A 22,116-nucleotide genomic window follows, 5' to 3' on the forward strand; every position below is an offset into this window, starting at 1 on the left:
AAGGACTGATTAATAGCTTAATGGTCTGCCTACTGGAATTGAAAAATTTCTTCTGTCTCCAACACGCACCTTGTCTGGCTAATGTAATCAGCTCTACCCTCTACTTGAAGTGATTAGAACATAATTGCTAATATTTCAAGTACTCTGCTTAATCTACTCTCAACTCCTGCTTCAGCACTTTTATCAAAGCCACAGAAAGAACCCTTTTTCAAGCATGAAGAAGAATTTCTCACCCTATTTCTCAAATCTCACAGCAAATTACAAGGTGGGTCCCTTAAGGCTAGAAGAACAATAGTTAGTGTAAGTGGAAGAAAAAGCTGAGTAACTATTGATATATTATTTTTTGTTTTTAAGTAAGCAGTAACTGAAATCCATGGACAAACTGAAAATAAACTATTCCATAACTAAGTTCTGAAAACACAGAAGAGATCAGCACAGAATCTGGAACATTCAGCAGCACATCTATAATTAAGGAAACACACAACTGTCCTGGTTTTGGCTGGGATAGAGTTAATTTCCTTCTTAGTAGCTGGTTCAGTGCTGTGTTTTGGATTTACTATGGGAATCATATTGACAACACACTGTTGTTTTGGTTGTTGCTAAGTGGTGCTTAGGACTTTTCATAGTCAAGGACTTTTCAGATTCCCATGCTCTGTCAGTGAGAAGCTGCACAAGGAGCTGGGGGAGCATGGCCAGGCCAGCTGACCCGCACAGGCCAAGGGGACATTCCACAGCATGGGAGGGCACACTCAGCACAGAAACTGGGGGAGTCGGCTGGGAGGGGCCGATCACTGCTCGGGGATGGGCTGGGCATCCGTCAGCAGGTGGTGAGCAGTGTACAGAGTAGAGTGCAGAGTAGCAGAGTACATCGCTTGTTTCTCTGGACTTCACTCCTTTCTCTCTCCTTTTCATTGCAGTTATAATAGTTTAGTATTACTGTATTTTATTTTGTCTCAACTGGTCTCATCTCAAGTCACAGGGTTTAATTTTTTCCCTAATTCTCCTCCCCACTGAGAGGGATGTTGGAGTGCACAAGCTGCTCTACTTAGTTGCCAGATGGGGACAAACAGTGGCAACAACTTAAAACCCAAAGTAACATACGAAATTGCTCTGTGCATCAGCCATTACTATTCATTTGTACGACCTGTAAACCAGAAAACTTAAACCTGCCACAGCCTGAGACCCACCAGTCCTCAGATGTCTTTGTGCCCTTGTGTAAAACAATAGGTTAAGATCCCAAATAGGAACATCTCAGACACCTATCAAATATCCATCACTAAAGCCAGGCTCCTGAGAACTGAAGTATATTACTTTGGACATCTTAGGCAACACACTGTTCAAAGCAACCTTCTACAATACAGTAAAGTAATTGAGGCAAGGAAAGAAGTACACAAGGGAAATATATGTAAATCTGCAGAACTAGAGAAGAAGCATGAAAACACTCAAAAGTCTTCAAAAATCTTCAATTAAGGAAATGAAGGAAAAAAAATGTAGTCATGAAAAATCTGTAAGAAAATGAGAATAACATTGCACAGAAAACAAAAGGAAGACAGATATGATAATTGCAGACTGCTGAGCTACACTTCAGACATCTGCAACTGAGGTTGAGGTTAAAGTTGCCCTAATCTGTCAGTTATTAAAGCACTTAAGCTAAATATGACCTCAGTTTAATAGCAGACTAGATCAGCATTTTGAACCTATTCTGGGATATAAAAACATTCGGTATGAAAACACATTTAACTTTAATGAGACTTACTTTTAATACCTTTATATACACTTGGGGCTCATCTCACTGTCAGAGGTAAAGACTGCGTGTTCACAATTCTTTGGAACTACTTAGAACAATGTGTTTAAAAGTTAAAATGGACAGAGATGCTTCCTCCCAGACTGTAAGAGATTGTACTACAGATATAGATGAGGATGAATAGGTGTAATCAGTGTATACATGTATGTGTATGTACCATTCTGTGGGCCTGTGCATTGCAGCAGAAACCAAGGAGGAAAAAGGGGCTGACTCAGAGCTGTCAGCATGGAAGGTCAGCTCTGTACAGAGTGGCAGCAGCACGCTGTCAGGGCAGTAACCAGAATGGGAGAGAGACTTTCCTTTAAAAAGTGCAACATCCTTACAATTTTCCAGAAGAGAAAGGATCTGACCAGCCAAAGGCTGAAACCTACACTTACATCTACACTCCCCAGGCCTGATGACTCACAGGCCAGCAGAATACATGACACAAATTAGTTGTGTTGCATTTGTCAGTGACAGCAACTTTTATTGCCTTTACAATACAAAATAATACAAACTATTAAAAAGCAATTTTGTTTGGTAAAATATTTAATAGATTGAAAATATAAATGCATCTTTGGATTAAACAAGATTACAACAAATAATTTGCCATCAGATCAAAGAAGTATAAAAGCCAACAGCTCCAGAATCATGCTCCTGGCACCTAATATTTTCTAAGTAAAAAATTTAATTATTTTGAAGAGTAATCCTACTCCTTCCCCTAAGTGTATGGGATTGCAAAATGTCAGTTATATACTTGGGAAAGGGTTGGAGGGGAGGGAGTAGACAAAAACTAATGATAAGTCCTGTCCCAACATCCCTTCTCCACTTAGTCGGAATCTGTACTGTTAGAAGGCCTTTTTTTACTGCACTTTCCTATTATTACCAGGATTGAACATAAACAGTTTTATGTCATGGTTAAAAAACCCATAATTTCAGGTAATAGCCAATTTTACAATTTTGAACTTTTATATACATGCAGTTTTTCTCTCCCAATAAGTTAAAATGCAACTGGACCAGTTTCCTTTTATCATTTGAATCATTCCTTTATAAGCAGTTTCAGGTATGACATAATGTCGATCGCAGATGACCAAACCAGAACAGAACACTGTACAGGACTGAGACTCTGGGCCAGCTGAGAAATCTTTTTCTCCAAGGTATACCCCTGCCTGGGCATAGCAACATCATTCTTCTTCAAAAACATTACTGGACATAGGTCATTCCCACCATCACCTATATATACAATTTGTGTATAACTCACTCCTCGCTCCAACTGTTTATCTAGAAATTCTTTTAAAACTTTCCTTTTGCAAAGGTTTTCAGGGCACTTTGCACAATGGTGAGCATGGAAGTGCTGTACAGTGAGATAGCCAGTACTGTTGAATGCTGCAGGGTTTGTAAACACTTCATCAAACACTTTATGGAAGTCAGCAGCTTTCAAAATCCAGTCAATAAATACTGTATTAGAATCTGAAACAATTATACAATCAAACAACTGCTTGTTCTCGCCAATAAATCCCAGAAGATCTATCATTCCCGCAGTGAAAGGAATTGTTGTCATAGTTCTTTTCATCTCATCTTCTTTGACACCATTGTCTCCCAAGTAGACAAAAACTCTGCCCATATATTCTGTCCAATGTCCTGGTTGGTAAGAGTTTCTTAATCCATTCGGAAGTTTTCTTTCAGGAGCACATTTCACAATCCAGGTGTCACTATTTTCATCTATGATTGTATGGTCAAAATCAAAAACCAACAGAAATTTCATAGCTGTGAGAAAATAGTTTCCAAAAACAAACAAAAAAGAAAATTATTTATATAAACACAAGTACTATATTCCTACGCTGACCTTGTGCTCAGAAGAGAAAAAATTCTGGAAGAAAATATCTGAACAAAATGAGTTATTTATGGCCACTACCGCGACAGGAAGTTGTGCCGTAGCTAAAAATACAATCTGTAAATGCCAAAGTTCAGTGCCCAACTTCTGTTCAAAACAGTTACCGTGACTATCTAAACTCATGCTGCAGTTACTAATACTTGCTAACACAGCACCAATCTCTGTACTCACACACCATCAGTTTGAGCAGATGTTAATTTCTCCATCAGCATTTGCCAATGCAACCAAACTGAGATTCTCCTGGCAAAACGCCTCAATAGGTATTCCAAAAGGAAACGTCCACCGAACAGACGGAACCTGTGCCTTCAACGAGGCCGCACTAAATCAAAGCAGCCAACGACATGAAATGCAGCCATTTGTGAAGGTGAACCTGTGACCCCAGCCGGCAGCTCAGCCCTGCTCCGGGCCCCGCACCAAAGCTGGAGACGCAGCAGCCTGAACGGCGGGGCCGCACCCGCGGGAGCAGCGCCCGCGGCCGGGCCCGTGAGGGGAAGGGGCAGCCCGGGGCTCGCCCCGCGCGCTCCGTCACGTGACCGCGCGCCGCCGGGTCGCCCGGCAACGGCCCCGCGGCCCGGGAAGATGGCGGCGGCAGCGGCGGGGCGGCGGCGGCGGAGCGGCCGTGCCCGTGAGTGCGGCTGCCCCCGGGCTGCGGGAGCCGGCGGGAGGGCAGTGCCGAGGCCGCGGCCGCACGGCTCCGGGAGGCTGCAGGGGTGCCCAGCGGCACTCTCCCCAAAGCTCCCCAAGCTGCAGACGGCAGAGGGGCTGTTTCCCTAGGAACCGAGTGAGAGAACTGACCTGAACGCAGCGCAGGTCCAGTGACCTCCAAGGGCAGCAGCTGGGGTAGAACGAGGGGCTTGGCAGATTGCTGCCTGCAGGGCACAGCTGCATCAGTGCGCCTTTTCTTCTGGCGAGGCTGTCTTTGCCTAGGACAGAGGGAGAGGACCAGGTGTGATCCCTGTCGGGAGACTGGTCAGCAATGGAATCTGTCAAAAAGACTTTGACAGCGGTGTCACTCTAAGAGAAAGCCTCCTTACCTTTCAGACACGGCCTGTCAATCTGCTGCAAATCACACAATTTCTACAGAACGCCACTCTGTACAGGGTCATTCACTTAAAAATGGTAGTGACACTTGAAAGAGCATTTCAGGAAAGCTAGATGTCAACTAGAAAAGCTGCATTTGTGCCTGCACACGTGTATGTAAGCCTAATGCAATAAAGAAATCCTGGTCTTGCCAACAGATCAAGAACTGTCCTACAACAGAACTATTTCAGTAAATAGAATGAGTATGCAGGTCATGGTAGTAAGGTAAAGTCTGTGCCCAAATTGCTGCCTCATCTAGTCAGCGGAATGGTTTTACTAATATTCTCCTTTTCATTTGGGAATGGTCTCTGCTCCTTGTTATTCTAAGAATCATGCCCATGTATTGCCTGGGAAACACAGCCAAACCCACACAAACAGGCAAAGGCACATGCAAACAGCCCAGTCAGTCAGTGCCTGTCCAAGTACATGCACTGGTCGTAGGCAGACTACAGATACAGATACCCTGTCTTAGCTCTGGGGTCTGGGGGACTAACTAATAATAAGGATAACTTACTATTGTTGCCATGCAAGCATTCAAATCCTGATACACATTTGCTTATTGGATTTTCTGCTATCAAGTAACCTTTGTATTTTTTCTTCCCTCTGCACAGCACATAATTTGAAAGAAAAGAATGTTCTAGATGAATATTTTCTCCCAGATGAAACAGATCTTCGTCAGGTCATTGTATTGCCAAAAGCAGAATGGGAAAGGATTCAGGCCAGCATTAGAGAAGCAGCACACATCGATGAGAAAAAAAAACAGGAAGAAGTGCACTTGGACTCCAAAGCTGCTGGAAAAGACCCACCCAATGCCACTCTGGTAAGTACAAGATATGTTCCTAAACAAGAGTAGTTGCTTTTGTATATACAAAAACACATATAGTAACATTTCTAGGTGTACTCCCTTTGTTTAACATTTGCTTTTGAATATGTATTTCAACTAAATGCCATTTATATGCAGTTAACATCTAACAAACATTTATATTTTTTTTACTTAAAGGTAAAATGAAAAGTAAGAAAACCAATCCAAAATTTAAGTGTGATTTCTAATTCTGTCTGCACTGTAGAGCCTGATACAACAGAAACTTCAAGCCAAAAAATTACGTGAAGAAAAGGAAGAGGAAGAAAGAAAGTTACTTGATTTGGAAGAAGCCAAGTTCCAAGCAGCAAAAAGAAAGGAGGTTATTGACCGTGCAAAAACCTACCTACGTTATCAGGAGGACAGAATGAGACAGTTCCATGTTTGTTGACAACTTATATTTTTTACATGGAAATTGTACTGAATGTCTTTAAAGACTTCTGAACATGAAAATTACTTTAAATGTTCTCTTGCAGGGTGCATTTCTACTTACTAAGGTCCTAAAAGAAAGAGATGCTCAAGTTGAATTTCAAAAGTCAAGATTAGTTGATAACAAAAAGAGGGATTATGAAGAAGAGCAACGTCGATTTAAAGAATACATTCTCAGTGAGCAAGAAAAAGCACGTCAGCATTATATGAATAAAAAGGCACTATGCAAAGATCAGCTAGAACAGTAAGTAATAATTAAAAGCAACCCTACCTCATTATTTACTTCAGCTCTTCTCAAAATATATTCTGTGAGGTTTCTACAGAAACTTACTAATAATTTGTTTCAAAAATGCCATTCTTCTAAAAAAAGATCACAGAAGATCTTGCCCAAAAGAGAAAAGCTATATGCATTTTTAGTTGCCAACAGTCTGCATGCAAAATCACTTCTGGGAAGTATCAACAGGTTTTAGGCAAAGCACTGTTCAAATGTTGTTAATGAAATTTAAGTGTATTTTACTCAGTTTTTCTTCCAGACAAGGAAAATGTTAAATTAGATTTTCCATTTACCCATAATGAGCTTCCAGACTGCATAAGAGAAGGCATTACTATCACTTACATTCCTTCTCTCAAGTCTTTTGTAAATCTCATGGAGGGATCCCCAGTGGTATTTATAGGACTGGCCCTGGTCTGATAGAAGGAGTCACATTTCCCAAGGCAGAGGAAGGATGCAAAGTCTGGTCTTACATATTCCAGGCGCAACACAAATCCTTGCAGAATTTAGTATAGAACACTACCAGCTTAAACTGCTGCCTGCATGCCTAGATGAAACACAGGTATGGTGGGTCACACCAGGGAAATTTTGTTCTTCAAGGATGCTGCAGATATAGGCCAGAGCATTACCAATGCCATGGTGCTAATGGGTCATCCAGCTAAAATTTATCACCATGAGACTACAAACTGTGAGCATACCATGTAGTAAATTTCTGACCAGGGCTACAATTGCAAACAATCCTGCTGTTATTCACCTCTGATATTCCACCTACCTTCAACTCAAACTATCACATTCTTAACTGCAAGGTACCTGTGGTTATGCAACTCATTAATTTGTGCAGTTCCTAGACCATTTATTCATCTTTTTCTGATTCAGAATAAAAGAGCAAGAGCATCAGGCAGATCTGGCCAAACAGGAAAAAAAAAGAGAAGGAGAAGAAATGCAGAGATCAGTCCAACTGTACCAACTAGAAATGCAGAGAAAAAAAGAAAAGGAACATGAGAAAAAAATGCAATGCCGGAAACTGTATCATGTAAGTAGCAGGAAAGCAGACAGTTCAAAATGTGTATTTCACCTTGGCTGGGATGGTTGGACTCAGCCCACAGTTGAAGTGGTATACTGGCAACAGGATCTTTGCTGACAGCTTTAGTAGCCTGGGATCAAATGCCTACTCTGAGAGTTGCAGGCCATGTCTTTCCTCTGTACTTTTGAGAAAGACCTCTTGGAGGCCACTCCCTTCTGTTGTCTGAAGGGCGGTTGGCACTTAATGCTTTGACTGGTCTATGGTTAAGACATAACCATGTGCTGTAGACATCAAGGACTATCTCCTTGAGAACTGCTGCCATCTCATTGCATTTTTAAAGACATCCTACCAAGGTACAAACAAGAGGTTCCTCGAAGCGGTTCTGGCCAGCATGCTAAAGACAGTTGCTTTTTACATAAAGTATAGAAAACTCCTCCTCAGCTTTGTTTCAGATTAAGCTCTTAGACAGGGATAGCTTTGGATGAGGTGGGACCAGGAGCAGAATGATCTGTGTGTGGGGGTGGTGGTTGGACAGTTCCTGCCACTCACCGTCCCCCTCACCCACGTGTCAGTGGGAACACAGGACAATGCTCTCTGCATCACACAGCAAGCTTTTTATGCAATGCACCAGAGCAGCAGCTGTTTGTTGCTCAACTCCTTTTCCCTACCCTCACATCAACTATATCCTCTTGATGGAGGCAGAAGTAAGTGGAAGTATCCCTTTCCTGTTTTCTCTCCCCTTTCCTGAGAATCTCTTTTCTCTCTTCTGATTTTGAAAGAAACTTGAGAAGGGGTAACAGGGAGTGACTCCTGTAAGCTGCTACCCCAGGTCAATATTCTAAACATCATCAGTTACATCAGGACCATTTTGCCCATACAGGAGTATATAAATGATCAGAAAATAATCAAAGCAATAGAGGAACAAAACCAAATGGAAGAAGATGATCGGATCAAAGCTCATTTTAAAGCAAAGCAAATTATTGCCCAGATGAGAAAAAAGAAAGAAGCTGAAATGCGTAGGTAGGTACAATACTAGGGTATAAATTGTAAATGATCTAAAATGATACTGTAGTTTTCAGATTATTTAGACTAATGATATAACACAACAGTTATTCTAAATTCTACTGGTAGGGAGAGCAGGGAATTCAGGAGAAAAAGGAAATTTTTTCAAAGGTTCCTTAGTAAGGGTGTGAGGGAGCAATCCTTCCACCCTTCAAAGTACAGAGGCTTATGAAAGTACAAAGCTTTGAACCAGTGTATTGGGAAGAGTGATTTTCCATATGGCCTGCCAAACCTCCACCTCCTCGACAATTAAGGACAATTGAGATCCTTGATGAAAATATTTTTGAGTACAACTATATTTCTCTGAGTCAGCTCAAGAAAAATGATTTGACTTCTTAACAAGGTACATTAATTAATTAATTACCTATATCGTGGTCTTATTAAGGGGAGATGCTTTATCAATTTAACATTGAGGGTGCAACATGATGATACCACGGAGTCAACCTAAGAGTTTTCTTCCCTTCCTGCTTCTGGCCAATACTTCCAACATTCCTCTCCTCATGGCATGATGCTCACTGGAATCCTTACTGAATGCTCCAGTTCATTATCGCAACAGAAAATAGTGATACAAGAACACCAGGAACATTTATTTGCTAAATCAGTTAATATAAAAATAAATCAAACAGGAAGAACAGAGGGAGATCCTGAGTTGGGTGGGTGGGCCAGTCTCTATGGTAAAGAGGAGAGAACTCTAGAAGTAGAAGCAGAATTGCTGAGTTTGGTAGGTTCAGGTAGACCCAGAGTGTTGCCCTGGTATGTTATGGAAGCTCATGTTCTCCTGCAGACAAGCACAGGAACGACACGACAAAATCGTGAGTCGATTAACTGAACAAATGGCTGAGGCACTACGGACAGAAGATGATCGACTGCGTAGGGAAACTGCAGAAAAAGAAGCAGAAGAAGAAAAAAAACTGAAAGAGAAAGAAGCAAAACAAAAGGCAGCCATTGAATCTATTGCTGAACACAGAGCCACTGTGGTAAGAAACTGATCTTACTTCTGCTTACTCCAGCTGAGGAGCCTGGCCCAGACCACAGTTGATGACTGGTGCCATACATCAGCAGGCTTCAGCAAGTCTGCTGACACCTTTCCTGGAGTCCTCTCTCCCTTTCCCCCTTCTGTGTTGGGCACACATCTGCCAGGGCTGCTGAAAACCTGGGCTTGGACCCTGGCCAGCCACAGTGACTGTGCTTATCAGAGCGCTGATACAGGGCTGCTTCTGCAGGGAGATACAACTTCCAGCTTAGCAGGCCAGCTCTTTGGGTAACTCTTTGTGTGTTTTGTAAACTACAGATGAAATTGAATGAGGAAAAGGAGAGACAGGAGAAAGAAGAGGCTGAAAAAGAACGTGATGTGTTAATGGAAAAAGACCGCATCCACCTGGAAATGGAAAACATCAAAAAACATGGACGACTTGAGGCAAACAGAGAAGTACAGAAAATTCTGCTCCAGCAAATGGTAAATAGAAGAAGCTGTACTCTGTCAATACCTGCACACATCTAAACCAATAGCACTAGCTCCTGCTGAGAGGAAGTTTGCGGTTTTTTTTGAAATTTTTGTTGGGTTGTTTTTTTAATCATGGGTGCCTGGCATATGCTGGTGTTGGGGACCAGCCTCCTCAGAGCATTGGTGCAAATCAAGGCTGGTTTGCAAGAGCAGATCACATCCTGTCCTGTGCCATGACATTTTTTCAACCATGCACTGCTGTCCTCTTGTATCTTCTGGCCAGGTCACCAAAGAGCAGCAGCTAATGCTGATGTTCACTCAGCTATTTAATGTACCCTTTCTGGGGGGATATGGCAGAGAAGTGGGGAGGGATGATAAGTGCCAAGTATTAACTCAGAATGCTGCAGACCTTCTGTAAGCTTTCACCCTCTTTCATCTTTACAGGATGGTGATGTTGAGAACAAAATACTAAGCTTTGTTATTCCCTTTTCCTCATCAGGCTGAAAAGCAGGCAAGAAAAGAGCAGGAAAAGCAAGCAGAGTTGGACTATGATGCTCAGACAGAGGCTATTGCACTTTCTAAAGAGCATGAATTTCAGAAATATGCACAGGAAGTAATTGAAACAGAGTCCAAGACTACGCATCATCTTTATCCTCTTCTCAAAGTATGCAAAGAGGGACTTAGACATGGACCATTTTCCTGAGAAAAGAAGAAATAAATACTAGTTTCCAAACGTAATTCTACGTTGGGACCCAGTTACCTTATAGCTGAAATGCTGCTCAAGAAACAAAACCATGAAATATTGTTTAAACTATCCACTAAGGAAAGGCAGAAACCATTTTCAAGTTAAAGACATATGCTTTTCAACCTTACAGACAGAGTTAAACTGTAAATGATTTATATCAAATAAATAAACCATGAATATGGACTTCTATTTGAAAAAATAAAAGATTGCCATATAACTACTTATATTCTCAAAAATCGCCAGCTGGTATTTCATAAATGTTAGTTTATTAAACTTGAGACAGGGATTCATATTATATAACTGACTGTCACTGTAACCCACTCCAGCCAAAACTCCACTATTTGTTAAAATTTTAATATTATTTGTTCTAAAAATTCACTGTCATGAGGTTTTCAGGTCTACAAAATTAATTATCAGGGCAAAAAGTCACATCTTTCACTAGCCTACTTCCAGTTAATTATTCCCCATAATAGCAAAGACCAAACTAAAACAACTACAGGGGACAAAAAAAGAGAATATATGTGAAAGTTAGAATAGTTCGGGTGTGCAGTTTTGGTAGCATTGTTCAACTATGTCTGAGAAACAAATGTCATGCTATAAATCAGTTTTATTATATGAAAATATTAATGTGATTTGATCTTAGCTCTTATAAGGTCACCAAAGAGGCAAATAGGTCCCAATATAACTGCAAATGGGGCCTACAAAATCAGCACATCAACAAGAGACAACATAGTTGGGCTGTTCTTTCAAAAAGACTAATAGCAGTTTAGTCTGTGGTAAATAGATGTGACCTAAAATTGTATCTCAGATTCCTCAGCAGATTTACTCAACAGCACCCAAACCACAGACACATCTCCCTCCTTAAGCTTAGGTTTCTTTGGTGAAATGTTAACATCATTTCCTTGCCTTGTAAACTGGGAATTCCTGTAATGACTTCCTCCACCAGTACCCTGGCCTTTGAACAGGGTATCCTTCTATCCTGGTGTCCACTGGAAACAAAGCTGAAGAAACTTAAAGCTTAGCTTTGTTGCACCTCACAGTTGCCACTCTCTGCTGGCCAGACTAGAAAATAATACAAGTCCTTAATAAAAAAGGATGCTTGCCAGTATTTTAGCTTTGAAAGTGGGTCTTTGGTGTGTCCTCAAGTTCCTCGACCTAGCTGCCAAAAGCAGCAGGCCTTGGAGAGAGCACAGGACTTTGAGGAAGATGTGAGGCTACCCCGGAAGCAAGGTACCTCCAGGAAGCTGAGGGCCGAGCAGAACTGGCTTTACCTCCCCTACGCTGTAAAAACGCTGGGTGTAAGGTGGCTGCTGTCCTTCCTGGGTGCAGTCACCTCCTTGAGGAGTCTCTGACAGGCAAGGCAAGGGTTGAATGCCTGGAAGGAGAAGGAAGCCCGACCTCCTGATGCAGCTCCCAGGGGCTCTGGGCCGCAGTAGCAGCAGCAGGCCTGGCGGGGCGAAGGCTCTTGTGAGGCGCGGCGGCGCACGGAGCCAGGCCGAGCTGCGCGGCCCCGGAGAACCGGCGGCAGCGGAAGGACATAGGCGGAGCGGCTATTTCAGCCTCTTACCGGGTACGGACGCGCCGCAGCGAAACGAGATGCTCCGGAACCGGCTGGGGAGGAGGGTCCGAACTCCCGGGGGCGGCTCCCTTCCCTCGCTCCGGGCGTGGCGGCCGGCCCGCGGTTCCCCGGGGCGGGGCTGGCCGGGGGCGGTGCCGCTCCGGCACTCGCAGCGCCGCGCCCGCGCCCGCTCGGTGCCATTGTCCGCCTCGGCGCCGCAACGCTCCCGCGGCCACCGCCTTTGAGTGAGAGAAGGAGCCCCGATTTCCCGGGAAGCCGGGCCGCCGCTGAGGATCCCTCCTTCTCCTTCGGTAGACGTTCCGTGTCCAGAGGGGCGGCGAAGAAGGCCGAGGATGGACCTGGATGGGCCGGACGCCGCACGCCAGGAGGCAGAGCTGGAGCACGGCCGCTACCTGAGCCGCCGGGCCGTGGCCCAGGAGCAGCTGGCGCAGTGAGTCCGGCGGCGGGGCCCGGAGCGGGGCGAGGTTTGGGTTAAAAACCTTCCGTGGGCAGCCCGGCCCGGGCGGGACCCGGCTGCACGGCCCGCGCAAAGGGGCGGCTCTTGGCGTGGGATAGCAGTGAGACAGGCTCATTAAATTCAATCTAACATTTGATCCCTACACTGCTTATGTTCACTTTCGCTAGTATAGACCAACCTAGCACTCAGCACCCTCAGACTGGAACTGAGCTTTCGCCAAAGAATTTGGAGCTAGCTTATAGAAACCGACTCTGGTTTTGATCTCTGATATTTTACTTCGAAGTACCAGGTTTTTTACTGTTAAAATACCCATAGAAGTGTGTAATCTCTGTCCCTAGCTTATTTATTCACTCCCTTTTCTGATTCAGAATAAAGGAGCACAAGGATCAAGCGGATCTGGCCAAGCTGGAAACCAGAAGAGAAGGGGAACGAATACAGCGATCGAGCCAATTATACCAACTGGAAATTCAGAGAGGAAAAGAAAAGGAACAGGAGAAAAAAGCTGAATTCCAGAGACAGCATCATGTAAGTAGCAGAAAAGCAGACAGTTCAAAATGCGTATTTCACCTTGGCTGGGCTGGCTGGACTTGGTTCACAAATAAGCAGGATTATGGGCAACAGGGTCTTTGCTGACAGCTTTAGTAGCCCGGGCTCAAATGCCTACCCTGACAGTTGCAGGCCATGTCTTTCCCCTGTGCTTTTGAGAAAGACCTGGAAGTTTTAATGTGGCACCTGAGCTTTGACTGGTCTTCAATGGACAAAGTCTGCTAGAGTCAGCAAGGCTCCAAGTCCTTGACTTGGAGAACTGGATTTAGGTTCCATGTACTTTCTCTGTTTTAAGTCCATTTTTCTTTGTTAGGAAGAGGGAATAGCCTTAGTATGACAATATCTATTAAACTTGGTGATGAGCTACTTGCCACACTTACTGTTTCCGTGCCAATGCCTTCTTGAGCAGGGAAACTGAAGTAGAGGTACTGTGATGACTCATTGCCATGTGAGAGAGTAAAAGGAGAGAATTCCTGCTAAAACCCTACATTTTTTTTTTCGTTCCATACTCTTCACTCCAAATACACAAATTTCCTCCCCTTTCCCCCCAAACTTGTATGTACAACAAAAGCTATACATACTGCCAAGCTACACAAGTACCATTTCTGAGTTATTACAAAAATGCCTTATATGCTTTAGATTTTGATTGTTCTACAGACTTATTGTTTGAGTCCTTCAGAGTCTGCACCATATGAATGATACACAGGATGTGAACAGTACAGTTGGAGCCACTGGGAAAGTAGAGGAGAGAAAATAAAGATACTATAAGCCTGGGGCTGCAGCCACACACTGCTTTTACTTTTGTTTTGGTTTTTGATAAACAGATAACAAATATTTTCTTTTATCTCTGGGTTTCTATCTTCTGTAGCTTCTCCACTGATGTAAAGAACTCCTTATTACAGAGTAGGCCTGAAGTATTTGCTAAATTTGTTTTTAGTTTCTGTTTCCAAAATCTCATTCTACATGAAAATTAAAGTAGTTTTCCATTTAAACAGGAATATGCAGCTGAACAAAAAATATTTAAAGCTGAAGAGAAAGAAAAAGAAGACAAAGATGATGATCGCATTAAGGCTTATATTAAAGGAAAAGAAATGATGGCTGATCTGGCAAGAGAAAAATATGCAGAGACTGACAGGTGGGTCCAGGGATAATTTTCAGTATTAAGATTCAAACCTGCAATTTCATTTCGTGACAAACACTATTCCAGGTGTTATTTCAGCAAAATCAGAACTTCGATGCAAGCAAGTTTTCTGTAATTAAAACTTGAAGTAGAAAGTGCAGAAAAAATGCCCACCAGTTCCAGTAGTAATTGTTGCTGTTGGGGTGGCAGTAGGATTGGTGGTGTTATTAGAAGGAACAGTTACCAATTGCCTCTGGTAATCTGAGTGGATGTCCTGAGATGTTACAGTAGTTCATGTTCTCCTGCAGGATGATACAGAAGCATAAGGACAAAGCTTTTGAACAATTAACTGCACAGATGAATGAGACATTTAAGATTGAAGATGATCGACTTGCTAGAGGAGCTGCAGAGGTAGAAGTTGAGTACCAAATGCAAAGTAAAGAGAAAGAAATTAAAAAGAAGGCTGCTATTGAATCTATTGAAGAACACAGAGTCAGTGTGGTAAGAAATGGGAGCTGTCCTTGCTCCTCTGTCATACACTTGTACATAGGAATAGTGTTTGGAAATGCCATCGTTTCTAGGACAGTCATCTGGAGTGAGACACACATGCAGGTTCTCACTAGTTGCTTCTCATTTGTCATCTAGAATTTTACAACTAAATCCTTAAGAAAGGTTGCAAGCAGCATATGTGGTGATCTTCTCTTCAAAAACATTAGACTGAGAAGGCTCTGTAATTGTTTGTAATTTGTGCAAACTCTACACTGCTTACTTCATCTGATGAGCCTGGCCCAGACCACAGTTGGTGACTGGTGCCATACATCAGCAGGCTTCAGCAAGTCTGCTGCCACCTTTCCTGGAGTCCCCTCTCCTTTTCCCCCTTCTGTGTTGGGCACACATCTGCCAGGGCTGCTGAAAACCCAGGCTTGGACCCTGGCCAGCCACAGTGACCATGCTTATCAGAGCGCTGATACAGGGCTGCTTCTGCAGGGAGATACAACTTCCAGCTTAGCAGGCCAGCTCTTTGGGTAACTTTCTGTTTTGTAAACTACAGATGAAATTGAAAGGGGAAAAGGAGAGACAGGAGAAAGACGACGATGAGAGGGATCGTAATCAATGGATGACAGAAAATGGCATCTACCTGGAAATGGAAAAAGCCAAGAAACAAAGACAGCGTGATGCAAACATGGAAGTACAGAAAATTCTGCTCCAGCAAATGGTAAATAGAAGAACTGTATACTGTCAGCCCCTTCAGAAAGAAGTATACTCAACACATAGTATTAGACCTCTTGGTCAGAAGAGATAGAGGGAGAGAAACAAAGGTGGCTGTGGATGTGCATATTTCAGTTTGGTTTTTACCTGTAAGCACTGCAGCTGCTGATATTGGAGAGGCGACTATATCCACAAGAGGCTTGTTTGTGGACTGAGAAGGTTACTGCTGAGAATTTGACAATGCACGATACATGTGTTTCAGAGGTGTATGGGCCTCCTCTTAGAGCTGTAAAATAGAAGTCTCTTCCAGGCAGACTTGGCCCATGTGAGTCAGGGAGGATTACTGTGAGAACTGGTAATAACAGATCAACAATGACAGATCACATCTTGTCCTGTGCCATGACATTTTTTCAACCATGCACTGCTGTCCTTTTGTATCTTCTGGCCAGGTCACCAAAGAGCAGCAGCTAATGCTGATGTTCATTCAGCTATTTAATATAACCCTTTCTGGGGGGATATGGCAGAGAAGTGGGGAGGGATGATAAGTGCCAAGTATCTACTGAGAATGCTGCACACCTCTCTAAGCTTTTAGCCCTCTCAGCTTTACAGGATGGTGATATTAAGAACAAATACAAAGCTTTGTTATTCCCTTTTCTTCATCAGGCTGAAAAGCAGGCAAGAAAAGAGCAGGAAAAGCAAGCAGAGTTGGACTATGATGCTCAGAGAGAGGGTGCTTTTCATCAGGATCGAGCATTTCGGAGATAAAGACAGTGAGTAAGTAAATCAGTGCTATTACTGGAAGTACCTTCTCTCCAAAACATTCAAGGAAGGAACAAGATGTGGGCTTCCTAATAAGGACAACTGCAAGAATGGTGGAATGGATAATCTGCAGTATTAAAAACAGTAAAAATTGGGGGGTGGGTGGGTGAAGATGGTTGATACAATGCCTTCCTGCCTCATGTACATGAGCCCCCAGCTTGCTCAGGACTGAGATAACACTTGGTGTTTTTCCAATGCCTTTTAGAGCCTGCTTTGGCTCTCAAAGCTCTGCCTGAGAGCAGGGCCAAGAACTCTCCTCAGGGCCAGCACAGACTATTATTGTCTTGGTCAGTCCTACTGTGGTCTGGGCTGCTGCATTCCTTTTGGATAGAAGAACATGATTGGGTGGAGCTAACTCTCTACCATGTCAGTTAGCAAGGCCCTTATTCTGTAAAGTGAACCAAAGCACAGTAAGTAGGAACAATGAAGACTTGTTTCAAAACCTCACTTCTGACCTAAAGTAAAAGAAAAACATTGCTGCACTATCAACCAGAATTCACACAGAGTTCTTTCCAATTACTTTGGAGTAATTAATTTTGGAAATTTTATATTACAAAAAGATAAATGGCAATTAACTTGTGGAATTGTCCTTCTATACTTTTTTCCTTAGTTCACTAATGAAAAATTTGTTTCCTTTCTCTCTGAGCCAGTGCTCATTTTATTACATGAAGCTTTTTTTCAGCAAGTAGAAAGAATGGAAACTTTTGTAAAAGCCTTTTGATGGCAGAAGCTGAAGCCTTAAGAAGTATTGACTACAGCAGGAGTGGTGCTGAAACCTGCAGAGCTTGATAATGCTCCAAATGCATCCCTAAGTGCAAATTTGCACATGCTCACTGCTATGCAATTGGTGAGTTAAATGGGTTTTTAGTCTACTTCCACAACAGCAAGAACAAGGTGGATGGCAGCCTCATTTCCTACTCAGCTTCCAGGAATGTCATGTTCTGCAGATTATGTATGTCTGCATTTGAAGTCTACAGCCTGCTTCCATCAGGCTTATCCTCCTTTACTCTGAACATCTACAGAAAACCCATCAAACTCCAGTACCAGAAAACTTTTCATTTCAGTATATCTAGAGTAAAGTGGGAATCCCATGTAATTTTAAAGCATAGTGACTAAATACGGATTTAGTTACCCAAATTCAGCATGAAAAAAATGCAGCAGCAATCACTATCTCAATTTATTCTATTGACTCTGAGATGCCCATGCTTTGTATGCTTATTTTAAATAGCTAACTCTAGTTAGTGATTTTCTGTAAAACCTGTATAAAGCATAGTATGATGACACCTAGATCTGAATGCCCAGAATGGTGGAATGTTGCTGGTAAAAGGTGTCTGGTGTAAAGCAGGAGGCTGGTGTAGCAGCTCACCACAGTCCTTTCCAGCTGCCATTTAAAGATGGTAACAAAACAGAGAGAGATGAACTGTGGCTGATAAGAAGGGCAACTGTGGAACTGGAAGAACCTACTTAGTGAGAGGTATCTCTCATTTAATGCCTAGGGCCATTCTTGTATTAGTTATTAGCTGGAGTCACCATTCCTAAAGGTATTTAGATATGTAAATGGTGCTTAGGGACATGGATTAGCTAGTGTTGGACATCAGTACTAGGTAAACAGCTGGACTTGATCTTAAAGGTCTCTTCCAATCTAAATTATTATATAAAGTTTTAATAGCTAGCAAATCAGAAAATGCTTTGAGAAATAATTTGACTAGTAAACTTTAAGTATTGGTTTTGCTCTAAAAAGCATCCACTCAGATATTTTTCTGCTTCAGGATATTGCAGTAGATAAGAGTCCTAGTAGCTATTAGCCTGATTTGAAGACCAAGACCTTAGAAATGCAAGGCAACCCTCAGAGGGACTGAAACAGAGACCTTAAATCAAACTGCATTTTTTCCACACCTCTGATACACCTCTGTAAGTAGAATAGCAACTTTAGTTTGAACCTGTGGGCCTCCAGTGTCTAACATGGTACTCTCCCAACAGTATTTCAACTCATACCTGTGTGGCATACACATGTAAGACAGTATTATTTTCATGGATCTAGTTCAACTCCTACCTAGGGAATGGAAGAGAACAGCTCTCTAAAATGCCTTATATCCTAAGGGAATTTGAATTAACTGTGTAGCTCTTTACTGTTAGGTAGTGTTCCAGGTTGGAGTTACTAGATCTGTGCAAGTTCTTTTTGCATGACAGTCTTTGCTACCAATTAGCTCTGAGGAAGTTTGAAGAGGATACATACCTGGAAACAAAATTGTCCAAGAACAGAAGAGCTGGCACCATGGGACTATTAAGGATGTACATTTTCACATCCCAATACAGACTTGCTCTATACTTCTGAAAAAGAAAGAAAAAAAAATTTTCAAAGCTTCATTTTCATGTTAGGTCAAATAATTTACTCCGTTTCAACAGCTAAATTCTTTCAAATATCTGTTATTAACTTAGGCCTTCCTGTTGTCTCTTGAATGGAAGAGTGCTGTAACTAGTCTGTAATCTTCCTCCTTGTTCTGGCAGTGCATCCTTTTTTCTGATACTGATCTGCCTTCCTGTTCTGGCAATGTATTTCTGAAAAACAGAAAATTCATTACCTCTAAATAGCATGCAAAAATCCCCATAATCAGTGAAGACTAAGACTTTAGAGGGAGGTGAAGGTGAGATATTCAGAAGACTGTATAAGATGTCTCCTTTGGAATTATCTTAATTTCTTTTCTGTTTAGAATGAGTTGTGGTATAGGCTTTGTTAAGCTTGTAATGTGTGAAGTCATTGCTTTCACACTACTGCACTGCCATCACTTCAACCTAATATTCTTTTTGTCTTGGTATATCATGGCTTTGATATTACTATGTATTTAAGTGAATAATGAATTATTCAAATCTGTCCTCTGATCTGGTAAACCAATCTCTCTCTAGTAAGCATTCTTAAAGCAGAGCTGTTTGTAGCTTGTTGACACTGTCTTGCATAAACCAGCATGGCCCTTTGTTTTTCTGTGGATTGCCTCAGCTCCAATACATTACCCAGAGATATTGACAATTCTGTTGGTTACTGAAGGGCTTGAACATCGGCACTGCAGGCCCAGGAAAATTCAACACCGCTGATCTGTTAACATAATAATTGCACCTCCCCTTCCCCAGTGAGTAGAATCTGGTCTCATTCCTTTTCTGTGTAAGAAGAAAATAAGCAAAGGTTAGAAAGAAAAAGCAGCATGTACTGAAAAGGAGTGTGTGTTACTGAGCAAACCAAGAAAAATCCAACAACTGGAACAGTGGACAAGGGCAAAGTTTGGAACTATCTTTGGTAAAGCTTGTAAGTATTTCTGCATTAGTTTCAGCTACAATCAGTGCATATACAATTAATAGAAGCTACTAATTATACACTTAAATTGTTTCTTTTTTCTTTATAAATCTGACCACTACAGAAGCATCTACAAAGGAGCAAGAAGCTAGCCACTTTCTCCTTCCTTCGGTGTGCCTGCAAAACCAATCAGTGCCCAACAGCAGAAGCTAACTGTGGACCAAGTTACAAGACATGCTATTTGCTAGAACCTGCCTATAACTCAAGCTCAAGAAACAAGTGCCTAGCTTGCAACTGTACTGTAGTCTAATATTATTATGGAACAAAGCAGTAAATTCTTTTCAGAAAGTCAAGAGGTAACAACCAAAGGTAAACTATCAATTCATATGTACTGTACTCCTTGAGTATTGCTGGGCCTCCAGGCTTAATTCAAACCTTATGTTTTGACTTGAAAATAAAAAAATCTTACTGAGCAAACAAAATTGAGTACATCTGTCTACAATAATAAAATCCATGTTGACTGTACCTTTTATTTGTGACAGTTTTCCACTTACTTTTACTTTGGAGGATGCAGTGGAAGGTAGAAATAGTATCTTGAGAAGTTGTGGCATTGGCCGAGTCTTTTAATCCCTTACAGGATATGTCTGCAGCAAGACTGTGTATCTAGCACCCCAGCTAACCTGGCTGACCCCAGGAAATGGGAAAAACACTTCTCTCATTTCCTAAGCACTCTGCTGCCAACCAACCAGGCTGTGATACTGCTGTAGGTGACTTTTTGATTGAAAATTGTTCTTTCACTCAAATTCTAGACTGTAAGCTGTGTTACCACTCCATTTACATTCATATTGAACAGATAGTTCTGTAATAGTGAAAATGATTCTGCTTCACATTCATACACACACACAAAGACTTGCATTTTTTCAAGTAGAAGACCACAGCTGGCAACAAGCAGAGTTTGCAGTTAAGACACTAGGTCAACTTCATTACATGGCTGCATTTTTATATGTTACCATAGAGTAATAGTAAATGTCATTTGCCATTCTGTTGTAAAAATTCTTAATTGTACCTGCCATTTTAAACTATCATGTAATGTAACATGGAATAAAAATCTAACTTCACATCTTCAGTAAAAATTTATTGATCTTGGTTTAACTGAGGAGGTCATATCCTGACATCATGTAACTCTACCTTGTAAATCTGTACTCAAAGTATCAGAACTTTAGAAGGCTGGAGGTTGGCCAAGCACATTTACCCTGAGATGAGCTCACTTGGTCAGAGCATGGTGCTAATAATGGTGATCCCTGTATGGCCCACTCATGTAAGGGTGACCTGCTGATTCTTGTAGGACCCTTCCAGCTTGGAATATTCTGTGCATTTACAAGCACAGGTTGCACAATATGACTTAGAAATTATTATTTCTCTAAATACAGAAGATGCTAATATTGCAAGAAGCACATGTGGCAGATGTGAAATACACAATAAATATGGAAAAAAACCCATTTATTTCTGAGAAGTACTTGAGTACATAAGTTGTACACTTAAATCAAGAACTCATTATCCCAGCTTACAATTGAATAATCTTCCCTGTTACAAACTGCAAAATGTACAAAACCAAAGATTAATTGCAAAATACTCTGCTAAACACTACATGCACAACACTGCTGGTATAATTAGCAATTCTTATAGCTGAAGAAAACCAGTTATCAGCTACTTCCTCTCACCACTGTTCATAATTTAATATGCCTAAATTCTTTCCAATCCTTTCATCCAGTCTCTCAATAGCAGCTATGGCTAATGCCACATACAGGCTATCTTTTATAATGTCTAACTTCCTGCCAAAAATAACAAGTGCTCAAGTGCTTTACATATTGCAAAATTTAAATTCAAAATCAGATTGCTGCATTAATTCAGTTTATTTAGTCCTTTTAATGTCTTAGAATTTCCATGAATACAAATAAAAATTTTAATCCAATCATATGCATATTGAGCAGTTCAGGATTTCTCCTCTGATCTTAGGCATGTTAACTGCCCTATTAGTTTTATTTGAACAATGACTTTATGATTAAGGAAAGATTTACTAATTTACTAATTCTTTCACAAAATATGTAGTTTTACTATCTAAACTCATCACTTGTTTAATATTTTATAACTGCTATTCCTTTTGTGAAATTTAATACTAGAACTAGAAAACTTATTTTCATATGATACTTAAAAAAACCAAAAAATCCAAACAATTGAACATTACATTTGGCCATTACACAACAAATTTTGTTGAAAAAGTGTTTCTAATGGTATGAACTGTTCAAGGGTGAGAAGCAAGAGTTAAACTCAAAGTACATAAGCATCATGGAAAGCTAAAGTCTCATGCTAGGTAACTGCAGAACTGTACCAAACTCAATTTTTGCAGAATGCAGTTCACAGACTTTTTGAAGTGCATTTTCTTTAATAATTTAGTCAAATACTGCATTAGGAAAATTACTATTTTTAGTAAAGGGAAGGTACATAATAG

At 41.5% G+C, this 22,116-nt stretch overlaps 4 protein-coding genes across 11 annotated transcripts in view; 2 read left to right on the top strand and 2 right to left on the bottom strand.

Annotated features, from left to right (window-relative positions):
- The window catches only part of SSB (small RNA binding exonuclease protection factor La), a gene marked incomplete at its 5' end in the record, with an annotated part of 21,688 nt that extends 17,123 nt beyond the window's left edge, over window positions 1-4,565 (bottom strand). The window contains one exon of the mRNA XM_079310769.1: window positions 4,473-4,565. Within this exon, the coding sequence (XP_079166895.1) occupies window positions 4,473-4,565 (93 nt within the window). The remainder of the gene's footprint in view (window positions 1-4,472) is intronic.
- On the bottom strand, window positions 2,240-4,591 carry PHOSPHO2 (phosphatase, orphan 2). Its single transcript, XM_079310777.1, has 2 exons — window positions 4,473-4,591; window positions 2,240-3,550 (listed from the first exon to the last, which is right to left on the bottom strand). Exon 2 carries the CDS (start codon window positions 3,546-3,548, stop codon window positions 2,823-2,825), a length of 726 nt encoding a protein of 241 aa, XP_079166903.1. The 5' UTR covers window positions 3,549-3,550; window positions 4,473-4,591; the 3' UTR covers window positions 2,240-2,822.
- On the top strand, window positions 4,112-10,579 carry CFAP210 (cilia and flagella associated protein 210). The gene is made up of 9 exons (XM_079310768.1): window positions 4,112-4,302; window positions 5,369-5,577; window positions 5,825-5,998; window positions 6,093-6,289; window positions 7,193-7,349; window positions 8,221-8,360; window positions 9,187-9,379; window positions 9,694-9,858; window positions 10,346-10,579. The coding sequence occupies exons 1-9, from the start codon at window positions 4,257-4,259 to the stop codon at window positions 10,547-10,549; spliced, it is 1,485 nt and encodes a 494-aa protein (XP_079166894.1). The 5' UTR covers window positions 4,112-4,256; the 3' UTR covers window positions 10,550-10,579.
- Window positions 10,580-12,262: 1,683 nt separating this feature from the next.
- Window positions 12,263-20,132, top strand: LOC306804351 (cilia- and flagella- associated protein 210-like). 8 transcript variants are annotated; one of them, XR_013774859.1, is made up of 8 exons: window positions 12,263-12,600; window positions 12,996-13,152; window positions 14,169-14,308; window positions 14,602-14,794; window positions 15,345-15,509; window positions 16,166-16,272; window positions 16,972-17,168; window positions 19,732-20,132. XR_013774859.1 is itself a non-coding variant. In XM_079310773.1 (7 exons), exons 1-6 carry the CDS (start codon window positions 12,503-12,505, stop codon window positions 16,265-16,267), a joined length of 855 nt encoding a protein of 284 aa, XP_079166899.1. In that variant the 5' UTR covers window positions 12,275-12,502; the 3' UTR covers window positions 16,268-16,272; window positions 16,972-20,132. The 8 variants fall into 8 exon arrangements, 5 of the variants coding, with proteins under 5 accessions (XP_079166899.1, XP_079166900.1, XP_079166901.1 ...); XR_013774861.1 differs by having other exon boundaries at window positions 12,275-12,600; window positions 17,004-17,168; XR_013774860.1 differs by having other exon boundaries at window positions 12,275-12,600; window positions 16,166-19,619.
- Window positions 20,133-22,116: the final 1,984 nt, after the last annotated feature.

The sequence above is a fragment of the Erithacus rubecula genome, assembly GCF_903797595.1.
Source record: "Erithacus rubecula genome assembly, chromosome: 8".
Classification (NCBI taxonomy): Eukaryota; Metazoa; Chordata; class Aves; order Passeriformes; family Muscicapidae; genus Erithacus; species Erithacus rubecula.